The sequence below is a fragment of the Urocitellus parryii genome, chromosome 8 (genome assembly GCF_045843805.1).
Source record: "Urocitellus parryii isolate mUroPar1 chromosome 8, mUroPar1.hap1, whole genome shotgun sequence".
Lineage (NCBI taxonomy): Eukaryota > Metazoa > Chordata > Mammalia > Rodentia > Sciuridae > Urocitellus > Urocitellus parryii.
The window spans coordinates 137080210-137106369 of NC_135538.1; the positions used below are offsets into that span (position 1 = coordinate 137080210).

A 26160-nucleotide genomic window follows, 5' to 3' on the forward strand; every position below is an offset into this window, starting at 1 on the left:
GTATCATGTGACTTGTTGTAGTCAGGTTCTGTGGAATCTCTGAGATTCCAAGGTTTTCTGGATACTCAGAAAAATAATGCACAGTTACAGTCATCTCAGCCAGGAATCTCTGAGAAATTATACATTCACCTTTTCCTGTAGTGCTAACAACAACAAACAAAAAAAGCATTTTGAATCATAGACCAGGCATTCGTGTATGGAAATGTGGCAAAATATTATTCATCTGCACCATTGTTAAAGACACCAAATTGAAAGTTTGAATTCTTGAATATCTTAAGGAAATACCATTTGCTATTTTATATCTAGACAGTAACTTGAGGTTGCAGCTGATAACATGTGTCTATGTAAAAGTCCAATGGCCCTTCCTTGATAAAAATGCTAATACTCTTTTTTAATTAGTGGCATCTCAGACTAATAATTTTTCTAAGTTTTTCTTTTAGTCAGACACACACCTTGCAGTGTTCTTTGCATTGTTATCAAAACACCTTTTTTAAAAAAAATAAGAAAATGAGGTTTTCAATCCATTCTAGGTTGACTTAATGAGATTTCATTATACTAAGATGCCAAAGTATTTCTCAATTGGAGCCATGACATCCACAGAATCTCTGATCTCTGCCACATTTGTCATCAGAGGAAGATATGTGGTTTCAGCTGATAAATTATGCAGTTGTCTTTATAAGTCTCTACTCCAATGCCTTCTGTCTTGGAGTCTTAGATCCTGAAAAGCAGGAAATTGTACCTGTCTAATATCGATGTATGGCACCCTGCAGTAATGTATGTGACAAAAAAAATATATTAACTAAAAACGCCCTTGACAATGACAAATTCTAAGCGGCTCACCTGACCATAGCTCCAGCTTCTACTCTTGATGTCATTGAAGTCTCCGTAAAAAATGACCCCGATATCATTCAGGACATATTCTTCTCTTTCTTTCTCATTGTCCAGATAGACAGCATCCTCTGCATCAGAAATTGAACACAAGGACCATTACCAAACCAGACTGCTTTCAAACACTTCCAAGTTGATTTTGTTACCAAACTGCAATGTAATCTACCTAACGAAGAAAAAATGCCTATGGTTTCACTAAGCACATCTCATTTCCCAATATTTTTAGCCATAGTGAAAATAATCAGTAGCAGAGATCAGTCTAGAGATGATGACATTTGTCAGCAAAACGCTGACAAACTCTCTCTCTTTCTGTCTCTCTCTCTCAGTAGGTTCCAAGCAGCACAATTAAATTGACAAGTCTCATTAAACATTTTAGGATTCTGGTGCATCAGTAGTTTCAGAAGCAGAATTCTATTATGCAGATACCAATCTGTAAGGCAGATCAGAAAAGAATTTCCAACCTATTAGCATCAATAGAAAACTAGCTGAATGGAAGGAGATTTTTTAAAAAACCAAACAACAAATATGGGACACATCAGAAGACAGCAGTCTTGATTGTCACACCTGGTTTATGGTCCATCAGGTTGGAGGAGGAGGGAGGCCATAAGTGGTCTCCTTATCATAAAAAATCCTTGTGGATGTGTTGGTAGGTGTGTGTGCCCTGGTCAGCTTAGTTCAGGTCATGGCCTTTGCTTCCTGGTGGGTATGGTCACAGGAAGGCCTGGGTCCCCACCTACCTACTTAGTCATTAGTGTGGTACTTATTCCCAGGCCTGGTGTGTATATAGACAAGTGTCTTTAACAAAGATATGACTGTGTGGGTATAAATCATACTCAGGTACATTTGCATATTTGGAAAGAGTCCACCTTGGCTCTGACTGCAGGAGTGATTTGTTATACTGAACTGACTTAGCTCATCTGCTAGCTCTATTACCTTTTGGGGGTTCTGTCCTCCTGGTTTGATATATATATATATATATATATATATATATATATATATATATATATATATAAAAAATACAGTGGTTCACACACCTTGGGCTTCACATTAGAACCATCTGGGGAGATTTAAATATTCTTGATTCCCCAGACTGAACTTTAGATTAAACAGATCAGAATGTCTGAAGTGGGATGAGATTGAGGGCATGAGGATTTTATCATTTTGTTTTTTAACTCCTGAGTGATTTTCATGAGGCCAAATTGAACAGAATGCTCTAGATCCCCAAGGTTCAAGGAATGGTCAAAAGACCAGAAGCAGCATTGTCTGGAGCTTGTGAGAAACGCAGAATCTCAGGCCCCTCACAGCCCCACTGAGGCAGAATCTGCCTGTGAGCAAGTTCCCCAGCACCTTGTGCACAGTGAGGTCTGAGAAGCTCTGCTAAGTCCAACAGACTTTGACTCCCATTCTGGGATGTACTGAGGCTAACACCATATCCTTGGGTATTTCCTTGTCTTTTCTACTCTCCTGCACCTTCTTGTAACTTCTTCCTCTCCTGTCTTTTGCTACCTTTGCCTGTTTTGTTTTTTTTTTTTTGCAAGTGTGCACACATACACACACCACATACAGTGGACCCTTCATCTCCTTGGTTTCTGAATCTGCAGATTCAACCAATCATGGATTGAAAATATCTGGAAAGAAATTGTGTCTGTACTGAACATGCATACTTTTTTTTCTTATCATGATTCCTTAAACAATACAACTATTTACAGAGCATTTATTTTGTATGAGGCACTATGAGTAATCTAGCGATGATTTAAAGTATGCTGGGAGGGGTGTGCTTAGGACCTATGCAAATACTACACCATTTAATAGAAGGATTTGTGTATTCATGAATTTTGTTTTCCTGGAGAAGATGCCTGCAACCCATCCCCTGCAGATCCCAGAGATAACTGTACATTTTACTGTCCAATAAATTGCACACATTTAAGGCATACAATTTCACAATCAAGTTAATAAACACATCCATCACCCCCAAAGTTTCCTCTTGCCTCTCTCTCTCTCCCCACCCTACCCTCATCCCAGCACTAGGGAATCATTAATTATATTTCTGTCTCTGTAAACTTCCTAGAATTTTATATAAATAGAATCACACAGTATGGACTTTCCCCCCCATTTTTTCATTACTTTGAGATCCAACCATGTTTTTGTGTATATTGATAGTTCATTCCTCCCAAAGCTGTTTTAACTTTCCAGAAGATTCCAGGGTCGTATAACAAGTGTGTCCCATCCGCCACTCAGTTTTTTAAAGGGTGAAATATGCTGCCTAGAAATAGCTGGCCTGGTGGTGATCCAGAGGCAGAAATCCACTAATGGCAATCTCTGTCTAGGCTGAGGACCCCAAACCTGAAACTATAGCTTCACTTCCAAATACATCTGGCCAGAGACACACATACAGAAGTGACTACTGACACAGAGTCTGAGGTCAATGTCTCTAAGTACATGCATGAAAGAACACTTTTATTTTTAAAAGAAAATAGCGTGAGAGTATATCTAAGGGCATTGAACTTTTATATGCACATAGTTACTTACCAGATGGAATTGAACACCCAGAGAATGAAAGATTCCTTATGTATTTTTTTTTTAGTATTTTTATTCTTTCACTGTAGTGGTTTAACTGTTGTGACTATCGCAAAATAGCCAACTTAGCCAAATGGGTTTAAAATGCTTGTTGTGGCAACAGAATCCCTCTTAGGTCCCATGAGGTCTGCAAGTGCCATTTTGAAATGTTTTGAAGGATGATGTTAGGTTTCCCTTACTATGAGATGTTCAAGGGCTTGTCCTATGTTGGAATGTACAATAAAGCTACTATACTTTAACCAATTCATATAAAATGGATAAATAGATCAAAATAAATATCCCAGAAATAGATATGACTATATACACATATCTTTGTATGACTCTAATATGCAATAAAGGAAATATCAAAGAGAATGGCTAGAGTATTCATTAAATTCACTTGGGAAAATTGGCTGTTAGAGAACAACACATTTTATGTGCATTGAAATAAACTGCAAATCTGAATTTGAAAAGTGAAAGCATAGGAAACCTAAAATAAAATAAATGTGAATATTTGACCACTGAAGATGAGAAAGTTTTACCCAAACGAAAGTAATGAAAAAAAAATCACAAAGGAAAAGATCAATGCATTTTATTTAGTGTAAATGTAAAACTTATGAATTTCAGATTAAGTAAAATGTAAAGAATATCACAAAATAGGGAACTATTTGCAGTTCTAGTACATGTTAGTAAATTTTCCTTATGTGTAAAGAATTTCAAATTGATAAGATAATCATACACTGTATAAAAGAATGTATATAAAGGACAGCCCATTCACAGAAGAGGAAATGTTAGAGGGAAATAACCATACAAAAAAAGTTCAACTAAGTACAAACACAAGAACTGCAAGCTAATAAAACAATAAAATAAATATTTTATGTATAGGTATATATGTTTATAATATGTATAAATATATGTATATAAAGAGGGAAGGATTTAAACTAATAATACTCAACACCAGATGAAGTGTGTTGAATTGACACACTTTGTCTAGTGTTGAGTATTATTAGTTTGTCAGCATTGTCATTGGCACAATACTTTATAAAGCAACTCAGAAACCACGTCATTGGTTCGAAATTACCATAGTCTTTGGTCTAGAGTTTGAATCTGTCAATCAAATGGAAATAAGTCAGAGATGCATCAAACAGCTATTGAGAGAGTTTGTTTGCCAAAGTAGTACTTAAAGTGAAGAAAATGAGGAAAAATTCTGAAAAGACTACAAATTTTTCCACACAATGGAATAACAATAAAGCCCTTAAAATATACTTTGGAAGAACATTAAATAATGCTTCAAGGCGTTTGTAACAAAGAGGAAGTTACATGACAAACACAAATTACATATGTTCAATTATGTAAAAAAAAAAATGAAAAAGAAAAACCCCTAGAGATCATTTGGTCAAAATAACAGATGCATGAATCTCTCTCCATCATCACTGCAGTCTGGAGGTCTGTGCTAGCCAGCTTTCTGTTAACTGGACAGAATGGCTGAGATGATAGCTCATAAGGAGAGAAGGTTTATTTGAGCTCATGGAGGTTCCGGTCCATGGTCGGCTGGCTCCATTGTTTTGGGGTCTGTGGAAGCGCCTTTCATCATGGTGGGGGCACATGGGGAGAAGAAGCTGCTCACCTGATAGCAGGAAGCAAAAAAAGGAAATGCAGGAAAGGGCTGGGATCCCAATATCTCTTTCAAGGACACGCCCCCCCCCACTAGGCCTCACCTCCTAAAGTTCATCGCCTCCCAGCAGTGCCACAGGCTGGGGACATCTCTCAACTCATAGGTACCTGGGCTCCTTAAGAGAATCACTCACTATAGGTTTACAGGCCTGGGTCAGGAAGTATGGGAGCCTCTCCCGAAACCTTTCTTCCTGACCTAAGACAAGGAAGGGATTCTAGGGTCATGATAAAGGAGTCAGAACCCAACTTAAAGAAGCTCTTACTTGCAAGGGATGGAAAAATTCACATATCCAAAATAATAGTCACTGCCAAGGATTAGAACATGTTAAGCATTTCACCATTTTAATATTTGTGATCATTTAAAAATGCATTGGCAAGTGATGGGAGGGGAGGGGAGAGGAAGGGGGGATAGGAAGGGCAGAAGAATAAAATAGACACTAGTATTGCTGTATTATATACATGTCTGAATAACCAATGTGATTCTGCAACCTGTACACTCAGAAAAATGAGAAATTATACCCCATTTGATTCAAATGTATGATATGTCAAGATCATTGTATTGTCATCTAATTTAAAAAAAAGAAAAGAAAAAATAAGTAAAAATGCATTGGTCACCTTTGCAGAGTGCTAGGAATCAACTCTTCATTAGAAAACTGAAAATCAGAGAGGGCATATGAATTTTACCCAAGGTGACCAAGAATGGATGCTAATAAATTCGCAGAAGGAATGGTAGTTAGAATGTCACCATTTCACAATTTCTAATAAAATAACAAACTGAAACCATCCGTCAAAAAGAGAACTTCACAATGGTAAAATGAGACTAATCAAACCTGACCCTATGGATAAATCTGGACATATGTGTCTCTTGATTGGGTAAGTGCCCTGGTAAGTGTCACTTACGAAGAAGTTTTGCTCTCCCCACCTCCCAGATATTTGGTGCTCAATCTGATCTGGTCTCTAGATCTAACTGCTTAGCCAAAAATGTCACAAGGGTTAGACAGACATATTTCATGATGCCAGCAGACAGAATCAGCAAAATTCAGAAAAGGTGCAGTTGTACATGAGACATGGCCCAGTTTCAGTGAGTTCATGGTGTATGTGGTGGGGGGTTGGGGTGGGCTGATGAAGAAGGTTGCTCTAGAAGAAAGGATTTAAGAGACATAGCAACCAGGTTTAATTTATAGGCCTCGATTTGAACGAAGAAACTGTAAAAAGTAATTCATTACACATGGGAGAAATCTGATTAAGAACTGGTCATTAAATAATACTAAAGGATGCTTGTTGATTTTATTGACTGTAATAATTATACAGCAGCACATCACTTAATGCAGGGGATGCATTCTAAGAGATGCCTCATTAGCCAATTTCATTATGTGCAAGCATCATAAAGTGTATGTACACAAACTAAGATGGCCAAGATGTCAGTCTATAGTACAATCTTGAGTGATCACTGTTGTACATGGATTTGTCATTGATCAAAATGTCATAGTGTGTGCCTGACAGTGTATGTATGTGTGTACAGACATATCATGAATGCATGTACATGTGTAATATACACACTTATATAATACTCATGGTCATACAAACATACACATAACTACATACATACACAAATATATATTTTCAAAAAGATATGTGATAAAATACTTGGGGTAAAATAACATGAGGCCTTGGATTTGCTTGAAAATACTAAAACAAAGTTAAAGGGAAAAGGATAGACAAAGCAAATGTGGAAAAATCCTAATAATTGCTGATTCTGGGAGATTTATAAATGAGTACACATTCTACTGTTTTTCTACTTTTGAGTTTGTTTGGAAATTTTTTTGTAATAAATACAAATTTTGCCAAAGAGCATAATCAGTGTAAATGAAAACATCCAAAAAGTTTCTAATTGGGTGAAGATTCAATATTACAAACATATAAATTCTACCCCAATTAGTCTACATGGTCAATGTAAACCCACTTTACATTGGCACTCTGACTGTTTTAGAACTCTGCATTTTAATTCAAAAGTTTATCTGAAGGAAACAATGTGGAAAAATATTTAAAAGGTAAAAAAATGAAGAAAATCTGGGGACTTGCCCAGTGGTAAATTGGGCTTTTGGCCCTGAATTATACATTTCTATGTTGATGGCCTTTGCCACATAACTAGCAGTTCTGCCCCCTTGGTTTGGGCTTACGATGGCTAACGTGGCATTAGTAGAAGTGATAAGTGCAGGGGTTGCGTGTACTTGCTAGCTGAGCAGGTGTTTTTACAATCTGCTGTCACCATGAGAAAAACATACCCTGGCAAGCCCAGTGGTCCAAGGATGGTGGTCACCTCTGTAGGTGTGCAGAGAGAAGAGGTAGAGTCTCTCATCTGAATGAAGCAGAGTCGACAGTCAAGCTGTCCTGAGTAGCTCAACTTGAGGTTCCCCCAAATATAATGCTTATCACTGTACACTGATTTTCTGCTTTTTTTTTTCAAATTGAGTATTATGGTGACATGTACCAGAGAAGAAGAGGTACAGAAACACAGCCTCAATAAATATATGAAAAGATATTCACTACACTAATAATTATGGATCTACAAACTAAAATTGCTACAAAATAACCATGATTTCTCACCCTGTTGGCAAATATCAAAACAAATGATAACACCTAATACCAATGAGTGTGTGAAGCAATGGATACTTTATATATTGTGATCGTATTCTAAAGTAGTAAAGACTTTTAAAAGGGCAATTTGGCAGTATCTATGCAAATTTAGAATGTGAATTCCCTTTGACCAAGCAATGGTATTTCTAACTATCTACTTTATTGAAACACATTTGTAGGAAATGCCTATAATACTCAATAGAGCAGGGCATGCTATGGTGAAAATGGCTGTAAATAAATGGTGGTAAATAAAGTCTAAACCACTGAAAATCTTGTTTTCAATACAAGGCTAAATCAGTTATTATACAACCATCCTGAGCAGTCATTCAAAAGAATATATATGTATTAAAAAAGAAAACTTTCCAAGACATATTGTATGAGAGATCACGGGGCAACAAGAATAACCAAATCCTGTTAGCCGTTAAAAATCCAAACATTACAGGTGTATACATGAACACAGATACGTGACATTGTAGCAAGGTATCTGGAACATGTGTACAAAGTTGGCTTTTCCTTGGAATTCTCTAGGATTGGGAGGTTGGTAAAAGTGGAAATTTAACTTTACCATATATCTGTCTACATGTGTATATATTTGAAAAGGACAATGTATTTAATTGTCCATTTAAAATGAAAACCATTCAAGAATACACTCAATAGATGGAAATACACCAAAATGCTTATAGTTGGTGCTATACTTGGGATCTTACATGTCCCCCTAAGGCCCCCGTGTTAAAGGGTTGGTCCCCGGCATGGTGCTATGGGGAAAAGGGTGGGACCTTTAAGATATGGGGCCTGGTGGAAGGAAGTTAGGTCACAGGGGTGTGCCCTTGAAGGGGACACTGGGTCCTCAGCCTCTTCCTGTCTCTCTGCTTCCTGGCCACCATGAGGTGAACACTTTTCTCTACCATGGGCTCCCACCATGATTTACGGTGCCACCACAGGTCCAAAGCAACAGGGCCCAGGGATCATGGACTAAAATCTCTGAAATTGATCCAAAAAGACCTTTTTTCTTTTTAAAGTGATGATCTTAGGTATTTTTTAAATAGTAATTGAAAGCTGACTGAAACAGTCAGTGCCTCTCAGTTCTTTTCATGCTTTCATTGTTTCTAATTACTCTTTTATTATTAGAAAGTGTTATTTTAGAAAGTTATTTTATAAATGCGTTTGCATTTAAGTGAATCAGTCTTTTAATAAGAGGTAAACAAGTCCAACTCTTATGGATTCATTTTTCTTGAAAAGCACTAGGGCTATGCTCTTTTTTTTTTTTTTTACGAATTTGCTTATAAATATCATCGTATCATCATAACTTTTCCTCCCTCGTTAAGTCTCTCTGGACTTTCTTCAGCACAGGCCAAATTAAGCCTTGTTCTCTTAGCGTCAGAAGGATGTTGAGGGTAATTCTCATCCTACTGCATGGAGATGGTTGTTTAATCATTATTTATCAAACAAGCTTGCAGCTGGCCTTCACTATGTGCTAGGAACTTCTGACACGCTGTCTGAAAACAAATGACCTCACTTGTGATGTGATGTTCCTATGAGAAGAGTATTATTTTATCCCCACTTTATAGATGAGGGGAGAGGCAGAGATGAGTTGAGAGACTTTCTTAAGGCCATGCTGCTAGTGAGAGGTGAAGCCAGGATTTGATGGTTAGCTGGAACCAGTTTACTGTGTCCCTAGCACCCAGCACAATGGTAGCACCCAGCACAACAGTATCAGGTGCATGGTAGGAAACCAGCAAATGTTTGCTACCAGATTGAGAGATGGAGATGGTGTCAGGTGCTTAGAGACTGAGAGAGAAGTCCAAGAAAATGAAGGATTTACTTTTGGGCTTTGGGTTATTATTGATGGGAAGTCATAAATTTGCAAAGTATGAATAGGAAGAGGTGTGTGGTTCCATGCTCAGCCACCCCTTTCCTTCCAGCAGCTGAATTAAATCTTAGCTCAAACCCAGCAGGCATAATCATGAATCCTCAAGGAGGCAAGGAAGCCAAATGGGAAGCCTCAATTTTAATTTTAAATTTATGTATGGTTTTAAAATAAGATTGAAGGTGGAAAGCAGTGCTTTCCTTCCCCTGTTTTTATTCAGATCTGTCACTTTAAAATATAGTTGTCCAGAGCCAGGTGAAAAAAAAAATTTTTTTTTTTGTACATCACTATGGAAACTCCAAAAAATAAAAAAGTCCCTGAGTTTGAAAGGCTAATAAAAATAGGAAAACGTTTGCCTCTGGAGATTTTGGTGTTGGCTTTTTTGGTGTTGTTTTTGTTTGTTTTAAAATTCTGGGTTGGTTTCAGGTTAGGTCGTTGCTCCAAGGACAACTGGTTTCCCACTTAGTAAAGTGGAGGATTCCACTAATAGGAAAACACACTAACAACTGAACGTTCTAGAAACCCAACAGTTTGGTCTACTCATGGTAGGTGTGTGTAGGTGCATGTGTGTGTGTGTGTGTGTGTGTGTGTGTGTGTGTGTGTGTGTGTGTTTGCTTGTGCACAAGTGTGGGGTCTGGGAACTTCACTTCTCAAACACTTGAGTGGAGAATTTTGGATGAGATAATCACAGAACGGAAGTGGAATCACCATGGATCATGACGAATTTTGGTTTCTAAGTAACATTTGGCAAAGGACCATCATCACCACAACAAAATTCAAGAGGAAAACAGATGACACATGGCTCCATCAAAGGAGACACAGCATCTCCATCTACTTCCCCAGAGCGACACTTCCACTAGAGCAGACCTTCAAAGTGCCTTGTAAATAACCCCCGTTCCAGGGTGACCAACAATTTGCACGAGGCAAGTAGTAAAGAATGATGATCTCATTTATTTTACTGCTCCTCTGGTGGGAAGAGTGAGGTAGTTAAAAGAAAAAAAGAGAGAGAGAAAGAGAAAGAAAGAAAGAAAATTGTGAGCTGCAAAATTTTAGGACTCACTGCTAAGGCTGATTTCAGGCACCCTTGGAAATGACCAGTGGCTCCCCCACCTGGAGAAATAAGAATTTGTAACAAACACGTAAAGATGGAGGTTGAGCCTATTGATTCTAGTATCTCAGGGCCTCTTTGGGAGAAGACGGGGCCATTCATCATGGCCTGGGCTCAGAAATTCCTCGTGCTATTTACATGCTCTTTGAAGGTTAAAGCAAGCCCTGTTTCTGACATCACTAGACTCACCCCTGGCAAACAAGAGCTCTGGGATCAACCTGTGGTGCCAGGGAGGCCATCACGAGGGGCATTTCTGAGAGACTGGCAGCTTACGTCAGCGTTGGGTTCTGTCTCCGGTCTTTCACCAGGAATAATGGTCTGGCCTCTTTGAAGGCCTACGGTGGTGTCTTCTAGTGAAGTGGGGAGGGGATGGGGCCTCTCTTGGACTTGCCCCCCCCCCTTGGGTAAAAGCCAGGTGTCACCAAAGGAAGAGGGGAGACCTATGCTGAGCAAATGTGACTCCAGGTTGGTGTCACCATTTCCATGTAAATCGGAAGGGGTGGCAACTTCCAGCAGGCTGTGAGTGTTTCAGGCACATCAGGAATAACTTCCTGTCTGCCGGGGCTGGGAAACACTGGGGCCCATTAAGGAGGAATGGCATTTCCAGAGTCTAATTGCTTTTTGTTCTGGAAGATTCCAAAGCCACCACTTTCCTGACATGGGGATACTCCAGAGCCCTTGCCTTTGTCCCCAATCAGCTCCAGGGTGTGATGAGTCCACAGATCACAGGCAAGCGGTTCCCCAGCAGCTGAGCACCCCTGCATGCCTTGCAAGCATGTGGCGTGATGTGATAGAGTGTGCCCGATGGAGAAGTTTCTTCGAGGGGTGCTCATTTGGCAGTTTTGCTGGTTAAGGACTTTTTAGTTTAGATATCTTCAGAAGGCAGACTATTATTCATGAAGCAATTCTACAAAGAAAATGTCAGAACTTCTTTACTTAGCACATATTCTCTAAGGGAGCCTGTGCCCTTGCTGGCATGCTTTAATTTCTTTTCTTTTTTTTTTTTCAGAGGAAATTATTTTTTGATCTTATAGCTATCAACCTGGTTTTCATTTGTTTTTATTTATTTATTTATTTTTTAAGGGCAGGACTTTTCTAACACGGACAGATCCTCAGAGAATTTGCTCAACGAGCCCTATGCTTCTTATTTCTTTTTCCTGCACAAGGCCAGATATCAATGACTTTTGTTTAAAAACCAAAAGAGCCTGCTCTGATGGAGTCGGGATACCCAGGTTTATGTACCAGTTTGTTTCCTACTTTTCTGTATGACCTTGAGAAGTTTATGTGACATTACTGAGCCTGTTTTCTTTCTTGAAATATGAGCCCACTGATCCACTCCTGGCCTCTTGTAGTAGTGGTTATCAACCCAGTTCTGCAAACATTCATTATGCACCAACTCCATGCTACACATTGTACAAGGCTCAATGAGTTAAGGGTTGTGTTTTCCAAAACACACAAGCTAGAAGACAAACTATGAGCATGCTTTGAAGAGAATAAAAACTTCCACATTGAAAGAATGGTAAGCCACATGAATTAGTAGATGAAGGTGATTCTGCATTAGACCCTTCCAATCCTCCTTCTTCCAGAAGCATCTTGTAAATAGCTTTGTACTTTGATTCTGGGGGTCACATATATGCCTCTGTAAAGAACATTTACTGTGAGCTCTCTGGGGTCCCTTTAGATGATTACAGTGCCACACTGGATGACACTCACCTGGTAGAAAGAGGATGAATGAGCCTCTAAGTGACTCAGCATTCCTCTCTTTTCCATAGCGGATGATATGTTTCAAGACCCTCAGTGGAGGCCTGAAACCTTGGATAGCACCCAAGCCCCATCCCCACACTATGTTTTCTTTTTCCTGTGTGTCCTGCAGCATTACCACATAGTACCAGAGTTAGCCTGTCTTTCCATGCTTTATGCCCTGGTACCTCCTTTGCATCATTACTCTTTTTACTTTAGGACCATTATTAAATAAAATAAAGGTTACTTTAACACAAGCACTACAATACAATGACAGTCTATTGATGATAACTTAGGTACTATTAAGTAACCAAAGGTGGGTAACATATATAGTGTGGATACTCTGCACAGAGAAATGATTCATGTCCAGGGCAGCATTGGAACTGGTTAGTGTGGAATTTCATCACACTGCTCATAATGGCATGCAACTTAAAACTTACAGGATTGTTTATTTCTGAAATATTCCATTTAGTACTTTTGGACCACAGTTGACCTTGGGAAACTGAAACCTCAGCATTCAAAACTACGGATAAGAGGAGACTACTGTTTAAATCATTTTATTAAACAGAATTCTTGAATAAATAAAGGATTTAAAGTTTTACATAAGCTTTTTTGAAAATTCATTAAAGTTCAGTAAAATAACTATTTGATTATTATTGTTCACATGCTTTGTTCTAGAGGCTGAGGAAGGTACATCAATTGTTTTTTCCCTGCTCCCCAACTAGGTCAGAGGCCCCTGTTTTATGTTCTTGTTATGTCCTGACTTATTTTAGTACCTTTTACAATTGTAATTAGATTTTTATGTAGCTCACTTGTAAAATCCTTGTTAGCAGCTCTATTAGGGTAAAAATTGTGCCTGTCTTTTTCACTGCCACATCCCTAGTGCTATATGAAGCCTTGACTCTTAATATTTGTGAATGAATAAGGAATACTGTTGTGCTTTGCATGGGTAATTGCGCTGTCAGAGCCCTGGGGGAGACACACCATCAATATTTGGATTGATGGATGAGTGACCCCAGTTTGAGGGTATGAATTCTGGTCTGGACTCAAGGGTCGCCATCAGAGGTCATTCTTCCTCTGAGAATACAAGTCCTGGCAAGTTATTCTGTCCTGGAGTCTAATAGACCCTATATAATTACAAATCAAAGAGCCTAAGGATGAATTTAATAACAAAATGCAAGCTGGCCATATTTCTTTACTGTCTATTAAAAGCTTTCAAGATATTGGAAACTTATTTACATTTTTTCACATTGGACAAAACTGATTTCTTTGTTTAAAAGAAAATGCAGAAATGACCCTGAATAAACCAGTTAGAAACACTAGATGCTAACTGGGTGTTAGATGCTAACAGAGAAATCTACCTACACATCACCTACAAATAGACTTCCCTAAACACGCCATAGGTTTTTGACTCTTTTTCAAGATGGGGAGGACTGAGATTTTCCACTAAGGTGTGAAGGATGGGGTAGGGGAACACCAAATGTATGAACTTGGAACTACTGAACCAATGCAGCACGTATTTGTTGAACATCTAGTGTGTGCCAGGGACTGTGTTAAATACTAGGAATAAAAAGTCGAAGGAGGTAAATGATGGGGAATGAAGTGGAGGGAACAAGTTGCAAGAGAAGGAAGACCCCACAAAGATAACTGATACCCAACCAAACATAACCGAGGACCCCTCTAGAGAGCTAGGCAAAGCCCCCAGAAATCCACACCTTGCAGAACTCACTCTGGCAGTAATTCCAGACTAGCAAACGGAAACACTTGACATTTAAAGGGTGAAACACATTCAATAATTCAGAGTTCCCACATGGTCAGAAGAACAAGATGAATTCACAATAAACACCCAACTCACTCCTGCTGCCTTTGTGGCCCCCTCATGGGATGCACCCGAAGCCTGGTTAGCACTATTAACTTAAAGACTAAGCGATAATTGTCCCTGCATCCGTTCTGTCCTCACCAGGATGGTGTTGCTATTGATCTCCATTAATGATTTAGTGATTAAGGAGAACAAATTGCCTATGAATGCAAAGCAGGCTGAAGGGCTCCCAGGAATGGGCTGAACATTCTCTAAGTGCTGTACGTGCTGGTGTGACTTTCAACCCAGGGTCCGCTGCCACTTGGACCTCCCCAGCATCTTGCTCCTCCTGACTCTCTGTTGACAACTTCTGAGAACTGCTCCCCTTTCTTCTTTGTATGTTCCACTTGGGCAAAGGCCCTACTCCTCCTTCAAACCACTTTCCAGCTACTCCATGGGGCCCTTGTTATGCATTAGTATACACAAGTAGAAAACATGGTGATTCCTGGGCAGTTGTGTGTTTGGCTGTGTTAGTGGGGATCATCATATATATATATATATATATATATATATATATATATATATATATATATATAGTCCTTCTCTTTTGGGTTATGCCTTGGGTGCTAGGCTGGAAATTCACACAGACAGTGAAAAAAGATGAATTCTTTCTCTCACTTCATAAATATTCCTTGAGAGATATCCGTGTATATTAAGATAAGGAGATTAAAAGATTCCTCCTTAAAAGCTAGGCACCAGACTTTTTCTGGAGGGAATTGTCTAAAAGTGTGAAGTTCCCCAAAGCATGATTATTGATGGAATACAAAATTAATAATATTTAAAAATGAGCCCTTTTGCATTACTCCTGAGAGAGAATCAGAGAGGAGTCTGGAGAATAAGGAACATCATCAATCGTGGGAGAGAGAAGAGGTGGTAAGGTTGAGAGAGATCAGGATTAGGTTGGAGAAGAGGTATTGGATTTTAAGGAGAGTAAATTGTACTCTCCGGTGTTTTGTCATGATTATCTTGTGATTATTATGTAAATCAACAGTTCTCTAAGTGGGGTGCTAGTAGCCTGAGGAAACTGGTTGGAAAGGCAAATTCTCAGGCCTGTCCCCAGACCTATTCAATCTAAGGGTGCTGCAAGGGAATCTGTCTTAGCAAATCCTACAGGTGATTCGGATGTCCTCTGGCTTTGAGAATCACTGAGAAAATCCTTCCAGTTCTTACAATCATGTCCAACTGCAGTTAAGGTCTAGACATTCATGGGTATTTTGTGTGATGGTTTGACTGTTGCCAATGACATTGAGATTGAAGAAGGGTTGAGTATCTTACTTGGGGGTCTCTAGGGGTCAGCAGTGGGGTGAAAGAATTCCTAGAAATTGAGATAGCCCCAGAGACAGATATAACCCAGGAATTTGCAGAAATATTTAGACTTCCACAGGCCAAGGAATGAAGGGGATTGTGTCTCTTTTCCCTGTGTTCTGGAGAGCAGGAGGCCACCTGCTGCGCTTCTGTCATAAGCTCACCTTCTACTCTGTCTTCTCCATCAAGCCTCCTGAGCTCCTCTTTGCTGCTTGTTCTCAACAAACGACTTTGCTCGACCCATCGCTGAGAGAAAGAGAATCACAAGCTCCCTCCACTGAATCTAGAGAATCTTTCCCCTCTCCTCCTGTGGCCCTTCCTTCAGGAAGGGTGGAGGGACCACCTCTTCACCTGTTCCTGAATGCCACGCATGCCAGGAGCTCACTTCTGAAAGCCTGGCTTTTCAACCTTGACCTCAACCATCCCCGGAAGAGTTTTTGAAAATCGCAGAAGCCCCAGGCTGTGCTCCAGACCAATCATGTCATGATGTCAGCCTAGGGCAGGAGGTCTGAGGCAGAAGGAGGTCTTAAAGCTCTCCAGGTGATCCCAACTTGCAGGCTATGAGCCACTGTTCCTCTCTGGGCAGAAAACTCCACCACCATAAAATCACACTCTCTCTCTCCTGTCTAAAACACTCTTCTTTGACCTTCACCTCAACACCGAGGCTCTGCAGAAGGCCTTCTTGAAGGAGGTGGTGATGCCTGCCATCACTTCTTTCTCACTTCCATTTATGCTGCCATCCATGCCCATCTCCCTGGTGTCTGTCCCCTGGCTTCAGTAAGATGGCCCTTTCAAGATTGCCAGTATGCCCATATTTCCACAAAATATGACCACTTTCTTTTCTTATTCAATTCAACCCAACAGCCTCATTTGACAGTTCATCACCGTCTTCTTCAATCAGTCCATATACCCGTTCTGTGGTCTTTGGACATTCTTGCATCCCACTGACTGCTTCTTCTCAACCTCCTCTTCTGACTTCTCTGCCTTGACTCTAATTGCCTATGATACTGAGTCCGTTTTGGGTTATACTTGATCTTGATGGTGCCCGTGTTTACAGGGCTAGCTCAGCCATCTCCTTTGAGTTCTATATTTGCTTATTCATGTCCCTTATTGGCATCTTCACCTGTATGTCCCATAGATGTCACCAAAGTTAACATTTCCCAACAATCTCTTCATTCCATGCCTGGATATTCCCTCCATTTCCGCCAGTCTTTCTAGCTCTGAAAATGGCACTATCGTCAAATCAGTTGGCCAAACCAGACATCTAAAGTTATTATCAACTCATCTGTCTTTACCTTTCATCTTTAATTCCTCTGTAATTTCTGTTCTAAGTCCAAAAGGGACTTCTCACCTCCACAGTCACCACTGTGGTCCTGTCTATCAATAGACCACATTGGTCTTGGACCACAGCTTCCAAATTGGTCTCTTTGGTAGAAGTCTCACCTTCCTCCAATTCTTTCTCTGCACAGACATATCAAGGGAGGTCCTTCCATAGTATACGCATCTTTACTTCTGGGTCTATGCAACTTTCTGAGCAGAAAATTTCTGGAAGCTGCTGACCATGGAAATGACTGAAGATCAATGTCAAGGTCAAGGTAAGTGTTTTTTGTTTGTTTGTTTTGTTTGTTTGTTTTTGATCAGGGATTGAACCTAGGGAAAATATAATTTTCTTGGAAAGGTTGCTTCTTACATACTCCTCCACCTCAGTCTCTTCCCATCTTTGCCAATTCCTCTCCTGGACTCCTGAATGCTGATCTTCCCAAGGGCTTGATACCATCTCTCAGTTCTTCCTTTATCTATGTTTCCTTGCTAGATATAGATAACTTCCCAATACACTGTCTGGTTCTTCTCCCCAGATTCACATAATTTGACTCCCCATCTGTGTCATTAGCACCAATCATTTGCAAAATGCTTTGTACTTGGTTCCTGTCATTAATAAAAATAGAAGTTCACCTTTGAACTTCACATGGCCCAGTTAATATATGTAGTTAGCATCAACTTTGAATATGAGTCTGAAGTGCTGGGTAGGAGATGAGGAGGGTGGGAACAGGGGGAATAGGATTAGCTCAATGCCATCTTCCAACACTACCAGACCAGCTCATTCAAAGGGCAGTAGGATTGGATTTATGTTCTACATGAGTAGAAAACATTTTTGTCCACTAATCTGTACCTAATTCAGTTCAACCCTGATACAAATGAAGCTTTCTTAAACAAGGAGAATATCATGCTAAGTGAAATAAGCCAATCCCCAAAACCAAAGGCTGAATGTTCTGATATGTGGAAGCTAAACCCACAATAAGGGAAGTTGTGGAGGGGGAGAATAGAAGAAGTCCGTTGGATTAGACAGAGGGGAACTAAGGGAAGAGAGGTGGGAGGGGAATAGGATGGACAGTAGAATTAATCGGACATAACTTTCCCAGCCTTGTATTTGAATGCACAACCAGGGTTACTCCACATTATGTAGAACCACAAGAATGGGATCCTAATTAGAATAAGTTATGCGGGGCTGGGGATGTGGCTGAAGCGGTAGCGCGCTCGCCTGGCATGCGTGCGGCCCGGGTTCGATCCTCAGCACCACATACCAACAAAGATGTTGTGTCCGCCGAAAACTAAAAAAATAAATATTAAAAATTCTCTCTCTCTCTCTCTCTCTCTCTCTCTCTCTCTCCTCTCTCACTCTCTCTTTAAAAAAAAAAGAATAAGTTATGCTCCATGTGTGTGTATAATTGCCAAAATACATTCTACTGTCATTTATATCTTAAAGGAACAAATAAAATTGATTTTTTTTAAAAATCAACAATAATATCGCTTCTTTTTGGAAAATATTGGAGCCCAATGCAGGATGATATAAAATGTCTCCTGCTCTCAGTTTTTATGCTTCATTTCCTTGTTGCTGAAGATTTAAAAGTTGACCCTCCCCTTCATGTGGCATTTGCCTCTGTCAGCTCCACAGGAAGTGTGGGAACAGCCGGGGAGGCATGGGAGGGCAGAGATGGGGTAGGGGAGAGTATCCTGGGTGTGACATGGTTTTTAAATTGAATTGATAGAGAACTTGCTGAATTTGACTGAGTTTATTTGAATGTAACTAGGTTAAGTTTCTGCAGTAGATAGAAAGGAAGAATCAAAATAGTATTAGAGTCTGAGTAGAAGTGTATTCAAATACAACTACATGTTTGTACCTACAAGGTACAGATTTGCAAAATGTGCACCCACCAGGCATCTAAACAAGTTTGTGGGATCGTCGAGGCTTTCTGTTGTTGAATTAGGGAGAGGAAGAAGTTAATTGCACTATGGACATGGTTGACTTTCATTCTGTGTTTTGAAGACAAAGTCATGGATTCTTCTACTTTTGAAAGTCAAGCTGAATAAGCCATTGAGTTTACAGAAATAGCATACAGCAGCCATGTAGGTTGTATCACCAACATATTGTTCCACAACAAACTCGCAACATTAAGCAATCTTCAATTAATTCTTAGAATAAATGTGTTAGCAGCAATACCTTTCCACAGACAGTTTTCATTCTCACAAACACGGAGAACAAATTTAGTATCTTTCTCTTTTAATCATGAACAACAACAGTGTATGTAGGAAAGGGTCACATCCTCTAGAATAATCCTGCTAAGTCTCCAAAGATGATGATTGGAAACATGTGACTTTTTTTTTTTTTAATGAGAAAAAAAAAAAAAAACAAACAAACCTTTGCCCCTTACCTTCACACCAAGGATTGAACAGAATATACGTGTCTGTCTCCGGGTTTCGGCGGGTTCGGAGTATGCCATAGGGGGTCCAGATGGCCACGTACATGCGGAATTTACCCACGATGCACTCGGGGGAGGACTGGATGGACAGCCGGACAGACCTGTCCTCGTTCATGATGACCTTGGCCCCCCACTTTCCCTTCTGCAGCTCGGGCACGACCGGCACTGGGATGTACGTCCCCTTGTTCTCCTGAGGGTAGCGACCTGTGAGAAGGAGCAGAGGGACCTGTGAGTGTGAGCAGAGTTCACAAACCATTTTGTTCTCACTCGGGGGCCCCAAGGGGGAAATACTGCATTAGGGCTTGAAATCCTAAAGCTTGAGCTTGAATTTCATTTTTTTCTATCAACAAGCTTGGAGCTGGGGACCTACAAGGAACTGAGGCTCCCTTCAAACCCTGATTCCTGTGATCCAGTCAGAAAGATTTCAGACAAGTTGCTCAGAGTCAGATGAATGCTTCTATGGAAGGGTCAGGCAAAGGGAAATGGACCTCCCCAAGGGAGAGACTGGGTCCTCTTGGAGAGGAGAGGGACCATGTGCCTCTCTGGCACTCGAGTTTTATTGGGGATCCCAAAGAAGTTTCCAGAGAGTCTTGCCCAAGTCCACCTCTTGACTTTCGACTGACAGCAAGATGACATCAGACTTTCAAGTCCCACTGCCATGGCAATTCTGTGTCCCCTTGGCCCATGCCGGCCAGTTCTATTTGGATTCTTAACCATGCATTCTTATAGATTTTATGATTGGAGGAACTATCCTGATCTCTCAGAGTTTCAGGATCTGGTCATGAAAGTCTCCTGTGTTCCTCCCCTCGACATTATCTTGGACCTGGATTTCTCCTGAAGTTAACAGGGAGTTTGCTGAGGAATGTGACCTATCCTGTCCACTTAGGCAGGGCTGCAGGTAAATTGCTTCTTGAAGAAGAAAGCATATGGGGGGTCAGCCCCATGAGCCCATTTTATAGAATTCTTCTCTTAACCTTGTATTCTTCCCCATCCTCATCTGTCTGACCCCTAATAATAATAGTTTTCTTAATTTCTTTGAAGTTCAGATTTATTTTATTTAAAAAAAGGACAGAAAGACTTAAAGAGACTCTTTTTGATGTCTTAGTCAATTTTCTGTTGCTTAATAATACAATGCCACAGACTAGCTGACTTATAAAGAAAAGAGGTTTCGTGTGGCTCACTGTTCTGGTTTAAGGTCAAGGCAGAGACCTGAGACAGCTCAGAAACCATGTGGCGAGACACAAACCCTCCACGTGTCCTGGTCTCTCTTTCCCTTCTTATAAAGTCACCAGTATTCCATCATGGGGACCTCAACCTCCATGATCCTCTCTAATCCTAATTCCTGCCCAGAGGCCCACCTCTAAGCACGTAGTCAGACTAGGTTTCCACCCTTTAATATCTCACAATGGGGATGAAATTTTACCTGAGTTTTGGCAGGGAAGGGGTCAAGTTCTACTCAAACTATCACAGTGGTCAGAGAGTGAATTCAAACTAGTTGTAGAAACACCAATTTGGAAGCAAAATCAAAAGTTATAGGGGACTTTGGTATTATCAGTTCCCTAAAATTCTACCCTCTAAAACGTTGCAATTGTCTATTAGATAGAAGTACTGTTAATACACAATTCTGTTTTGGGGGGCTCATAAAGCAAATTACTTTTGTTGATTCTGAGTACAATTTCTTTGTTATGATATTTCCTATAATAGGAATATGCTGGTAGGGTGTCCATATGTAACCATTTTTATATTTATTTTTATATATTGGTTTCCAATCCCATTAATGATTTAGGCTTACATCACAGGCAATGGTTAAGATTTCAGACTTCTGGTAAGTGACCTGGGTTTCAATCTTGGCTTGACTACATCTTACCCTTGCAACTTCTGGAAAATTAATTGACCATTATAAACACCCACTTTCTTCTATTCATGTTCACCAGTAAATAAGGACAATAATAGTACCCAACCATAGAAAGGCAAAATAATAGAACAATGTGAATGCTTTGCATATAATTAATTTCTCAAACACAACAAGCACTTGTTATTTCAATAAGAGATTAAGCATCAGGTCATTTCACCATATTTCCAGGCTCATCATGTTTTATATATAAGCTATCTCAAGGTAAGTGTTATTTTTCTTTATTATCACCATTTTGGGATTCTTATTTCGTGGTCTTAATCTTTTTTTTTTAAAGAAAGGTTTTAAAAAAATTATTTTTAGTTGTCAATGGACCTCTATTTTATTTATTTTTACATGGTGCTGAGAGTACTAGGCAAGCGCCCTATGACTGTGCTACAACCCTGCCCTTGTGGTCTTAATCTTAAAGCTAAATTTTATCAGTGGTTTTCTGAACTGTGTCTACAAAGTCAACCTAACAGCATTCTTTGTCTCGTTGATTTATAGTTTCATTTACAGTCTAATTTGCAGGAATCATCAAATCCATTGCTATTTTAAACTGCAGCAAATCTTTCATTAATACACCTTTTCAAAATATAATAGATTCATTTCCCTTGAAAAGAGATACAAATAAGATAAGTCTGCAAATTATTTTGGTTGTAAGCAGAAACTTCAAGAGCAAAACTTACGCACTTCAATAGTGTTACATAAAACCTACAAAGCACTCCTCAAATAAACAATACTTCATTTTAGTCTCTTCCATTATGGAGGTCTCTAAAAGATCCTTTGGTAGGCATATTGTCACAGGAAAAGCATTCTTAGGAGGAGGTGGGCCTATAAGTTACTACAGTGCAATTCTATAAGCCTGCTTCATTTTAATGAAAATAATGATTTATATATACAGTGCAAAACCAGGGAGAAACATGATAACCCCAGTGCTTTGCTATGTGTCAGGGGTAGCAGTTAATCACCATTCAGAATGAATATCATATATACCCATCATAAATCTGATGAGACTTAATCATGATTTTTTGCCATGGTGCCACAGGGGCCAAGTAGGGCTCTTGGGGATAAATAGGACTCAGCCTCTAGAAGTCCCTGCATAAACCCACAGGGCCAGAGCATGTTTATTCCAAGGGCAACTGTGTCCACCCTTTTCCTGTTTAGCCTTTCTCTTTGTGTTTGCTCAGACTCAGGGATGTGGTTGATCTTTTCCCCAGAGAGCTTGTAGCTCCCTGGAGCCCCCCTCCCGCCTCCCGCACCGCTCCCTGTTGAAGTGTAGACAGTACAGGCAATCTTGTCAGATCAATGGGACCCATAATTCAATTACTGCAGTGCTCCCAGCAGCTGATGCCACTACATACTAGTTTGGAATCACAGATTTTTATAAAAAAAAAAAAATGAAAGGAGGTGTAAACTACCTTTGAGAATAGCAAAGAACCAGAAGACTGTATCTGAAAATACTCTTTGTACTTGAGATGTGCTCAAACCTGAGCTGCTTCTTCATCCTAACATTCAGGTTGGGTAAGAATATTGAAAGAACTGATACAGTCACTGGTTTCCTGTACAGTTTGATTATCCTTTATCTTTAATGCTTCTGACCAGGTTTTTTTATTGTTGTTGTTAATTTTGCATATACACTAAGATATATCAGAGATAGGACCAAGTCTAGCATGAAACTCATGTATGTTTTCTACCTACTGCATACATATAGACTGAAGGCAATTCTACACAATATTTAAAAGATTTTTTTGCATACAACAAAGTTTTGTGGTGTAAAATTTTCTACGTGTGGTGTCATGAAAGATCTTAAATAGGTTTGGACAATTTTGGATTTTGGAGCACTTTGGATTTTGGAATTTTATGTTAAAGTTGAACTCCATATATGTATAATATGTCAAAATACATCCTACTATCATATAAAACTAATAAGAACAAGTTAAAAAATATAAAAAAGATGCTCAGCCTAGATTACATGTTGAAGTGTGACTTAAAAGACACACTAAATTTCACCTATAAAATCCAAATTATGCCAAAACATTTTTAAAAGAACCCAAAACACAGGAAAATAAAAACAGAGTCGTGTCTACTCTTACTGGCATTGAATCCAGTTATAACACCGCTAAAAGACTAGCTTGAACATTTTTCATTTATGCAGCAATATTTTCTATTATGTGCTAGACATCATTCTAAGTTCTAAGGATATAACACAAGCAAAACAGACCAACAGTCCCATGAGAACTTGTAGTCCACAGAGAGAGAGAGAGAAGAAAACAATGCTTGTGGTGTTTATTATGTTCCTGTCTCCTCTGTATTCCTTATAACAAACTATGAGAAGGATTCAATTTTCACCATCCTAATTTGACAAATCAGGAAACCAAGACAAGGAATTATTAAAAAAAAAAAAAGTTGTTCCAGATGATGCAGTTGGTATACAGTGGAGCTCACATTGGAACACAGACTGTCTGGCTTGAGGGTCTGGGAGTTTAAATACTAAGCTCTATGAAAGTCATTTGTGTTGAAAATGCTTTGGAGTTGGTGAGAACCATGTCAGATTCTGGTTCCACAGTTAACTCTTAGTGCAATTTGAGGCAAATCACTTAATTGTCTGAACTTCTTATTCCTTGATGGATTGCAGTTTACTTCTGGAAAAGGAAAGACAAAACAAATTTCATGATGAAAGCTTTATGTCTGGTCTACAGCAGGTGCTGACCAGGAACATCTAGTGTTTGTGTTTTAAATTCAGCAGTTACTGGAAAGCACAGGCAGGAGGAAGAAAAGTAATGTTTTCCACTCTGGCTCTGAGACTGAAGAAATGTGTGTGTCTCTGGGAAAACTGGTCACTCTTGTTGAGACAAGGATGGTGACCAGAAGGAAATCAATTTTCAACCCTCTAACACTAGATGTGACACTGGTCAAAGCATTCTTCCTCTGTCAACTAAAACTTCATCCATTCTGTAAGATGGAAATTGTGATAATTGTGATGGGAGGCACCTACTACAGGGACATTATTGTTCCTTCCCCATTTCTTTTAGACTTTCTGATTCCTCTCACTCATCCTTTCTCTGCAGCAGCAGTGGGAAGCCAGAAGGGGTGCGTTGACTATCAATAGACTGAAGAACAAAATCTACTTTAAAAGCCCAGTTTATTACAGATTTAAAAATCTTGAGTTGAGCTGGGCGTGGTCACACATGCCTATAAATCCAGCAACTCAGGAAGCTGAGGTGGGAGGATTGCAAGTTCAAGGCCAGCCTCAGCAACTCAGTGAGGCCCTAAGCAACTTAGTGATACCCTGTCTCAAAATTTAAAAAAAGAAATAAAAAGGGTTAGGCATGTGGCTCAGTGAGAAAGAGTCCCTGGGTTAAATCCCCAAGGCCCTCCCCCAATAAATAAATGAATGAATACATAGATAAATACATAAATAAATACATAAAATCTTGAGTTACTGGTTTCTACGTTAGAAGAACTTGTATAGGAGAGAAAAAAGAACAACAACAACAAAAAGAATGAATGAAAGAAAGAAAAGAGAGAAAGAGAATTTAATAAGGTAATGTATCTTACTATTTTCTAAATAAGGCTTAGTTATTCCAGAACCATCATGGAAGAGTCACCTGGAACCTGCCATCCATTTGTAATTTCTATTTTTTGAGTCATCCATGATCACCTTAATCATCAGTCATTCCTTGGAGGAGAGCTCAGCAAACTATGACCCAGAGACTATTTTCTAGCTTGCTGCCTATTTGTACAAATAAAGTTTTTTTTTTCCCAATAAATTTCCTTTTATTAATTTTATCCAAGTTAATAAAGAGTTTTTTTGTGAATTTCTTTTTTTATTGTGTTTTTTTTTAAATAAATGACCACAGAATGCATTACAATTCTTATTAGCAAGGATGGTGGAATGTGATAGACATCATTATCCAAAGTACATGTATGAAGACACGAATTGGTGTCAACATACTTTATATACAACCAGACATATGAAAAATTGTGCTGTATGGGTGTAACAAATAAAGTTTTATTAGAACACAGTATTGTGTTACAATAGCAGAGTCAAGTAATTGTGACAGAGGACATATGGTCCGCAATACCTAAAATATTTACTATCTAACCTTACAGTGAAAGTTTTTCCACCTCTGCCTTAGAGGATATTATATTTTATTTATTTAAAGGATGATATATTATAGATACCCACTGTCTAAAACTTGGGCCTAAAGAGAAAATACCAAAACCTATTTTTTCTTTCTAAAGAGAATATATTACCCAGCTAATAACAAAGACCTGCACCATTATTAAGACAGCATTTAGGGTTCTTACAGTCTGCTGGTTAAATTCCTCACCATCTCAGAGACTTCTAAGGAGGAATCCTTATTGATTTTACTACTCACAGCTAAAATGCTCAACCCCGAGGCCCTAAAAATTCTTGTTAGTGCTGAGAATGGAGGGTCCCTTCCTGGGGTCCCTAGGCAAACTCAGTGGGGGCAATTTTATAGATGGAAAACCGAGGCTCAGCAAGGGTGTCACATGCACGGTGTCACATAATTGGGCAAAGGTAGAGACAGGGATTGGACCACAGTCTGCCTTCATGGGGTCAGGTGGAGGATACGGGAAAGGAAACAGAGAAGACAAAGGAAGCCACCAGAAAAAAACAAACTATAAATCTGAAGAAGTATAAGACAAAGGACAGTGGGAAGATTCTCAGTGGGGTGAATGGACTTCTGAGTCAGAAGTACGGCAGTGGTAAGTGTTTGGACAATGAGAAAATGGATCTGCAGAGGACAACTTGTGTGAGGGTCTCCAGGCCAAGGCAGATACGAATTGGAAATTTCTAAAGTAATGTCAGTCACTGAAGGACAGAGGGAGAAGGTTGAGCCGCCCTGT

The 26160-nt window shown here is 39.4% G+C and overlaps 1 protein-coding gene across 1 annotated transcript in view; it reads right to left on the bottom strand.

Moving 5' to 3' along the window:
• The window catches only part of F13a1 (coagulation factor XIII A chain), a 175158-nt gene that overhangs the window by 100313 nt on the left and 48685 nt on the right, over window positions 1–26160 (bottom strand). The window contains exons 4-5 of the mRNA XM_077801735.1: window positions 19344–19595; window positions 841–959 (exon numbers count right to left, since the gene is read on the bottom strand). Coding sequence (XP_077657861.1) covers window positions 841–959; window positions 19344–19595 — 371 coding nt within the window. The remainder of the gene's footprint in view (window positions 1–840; window positions 960–19343; window positions 19596–26160) is intronic.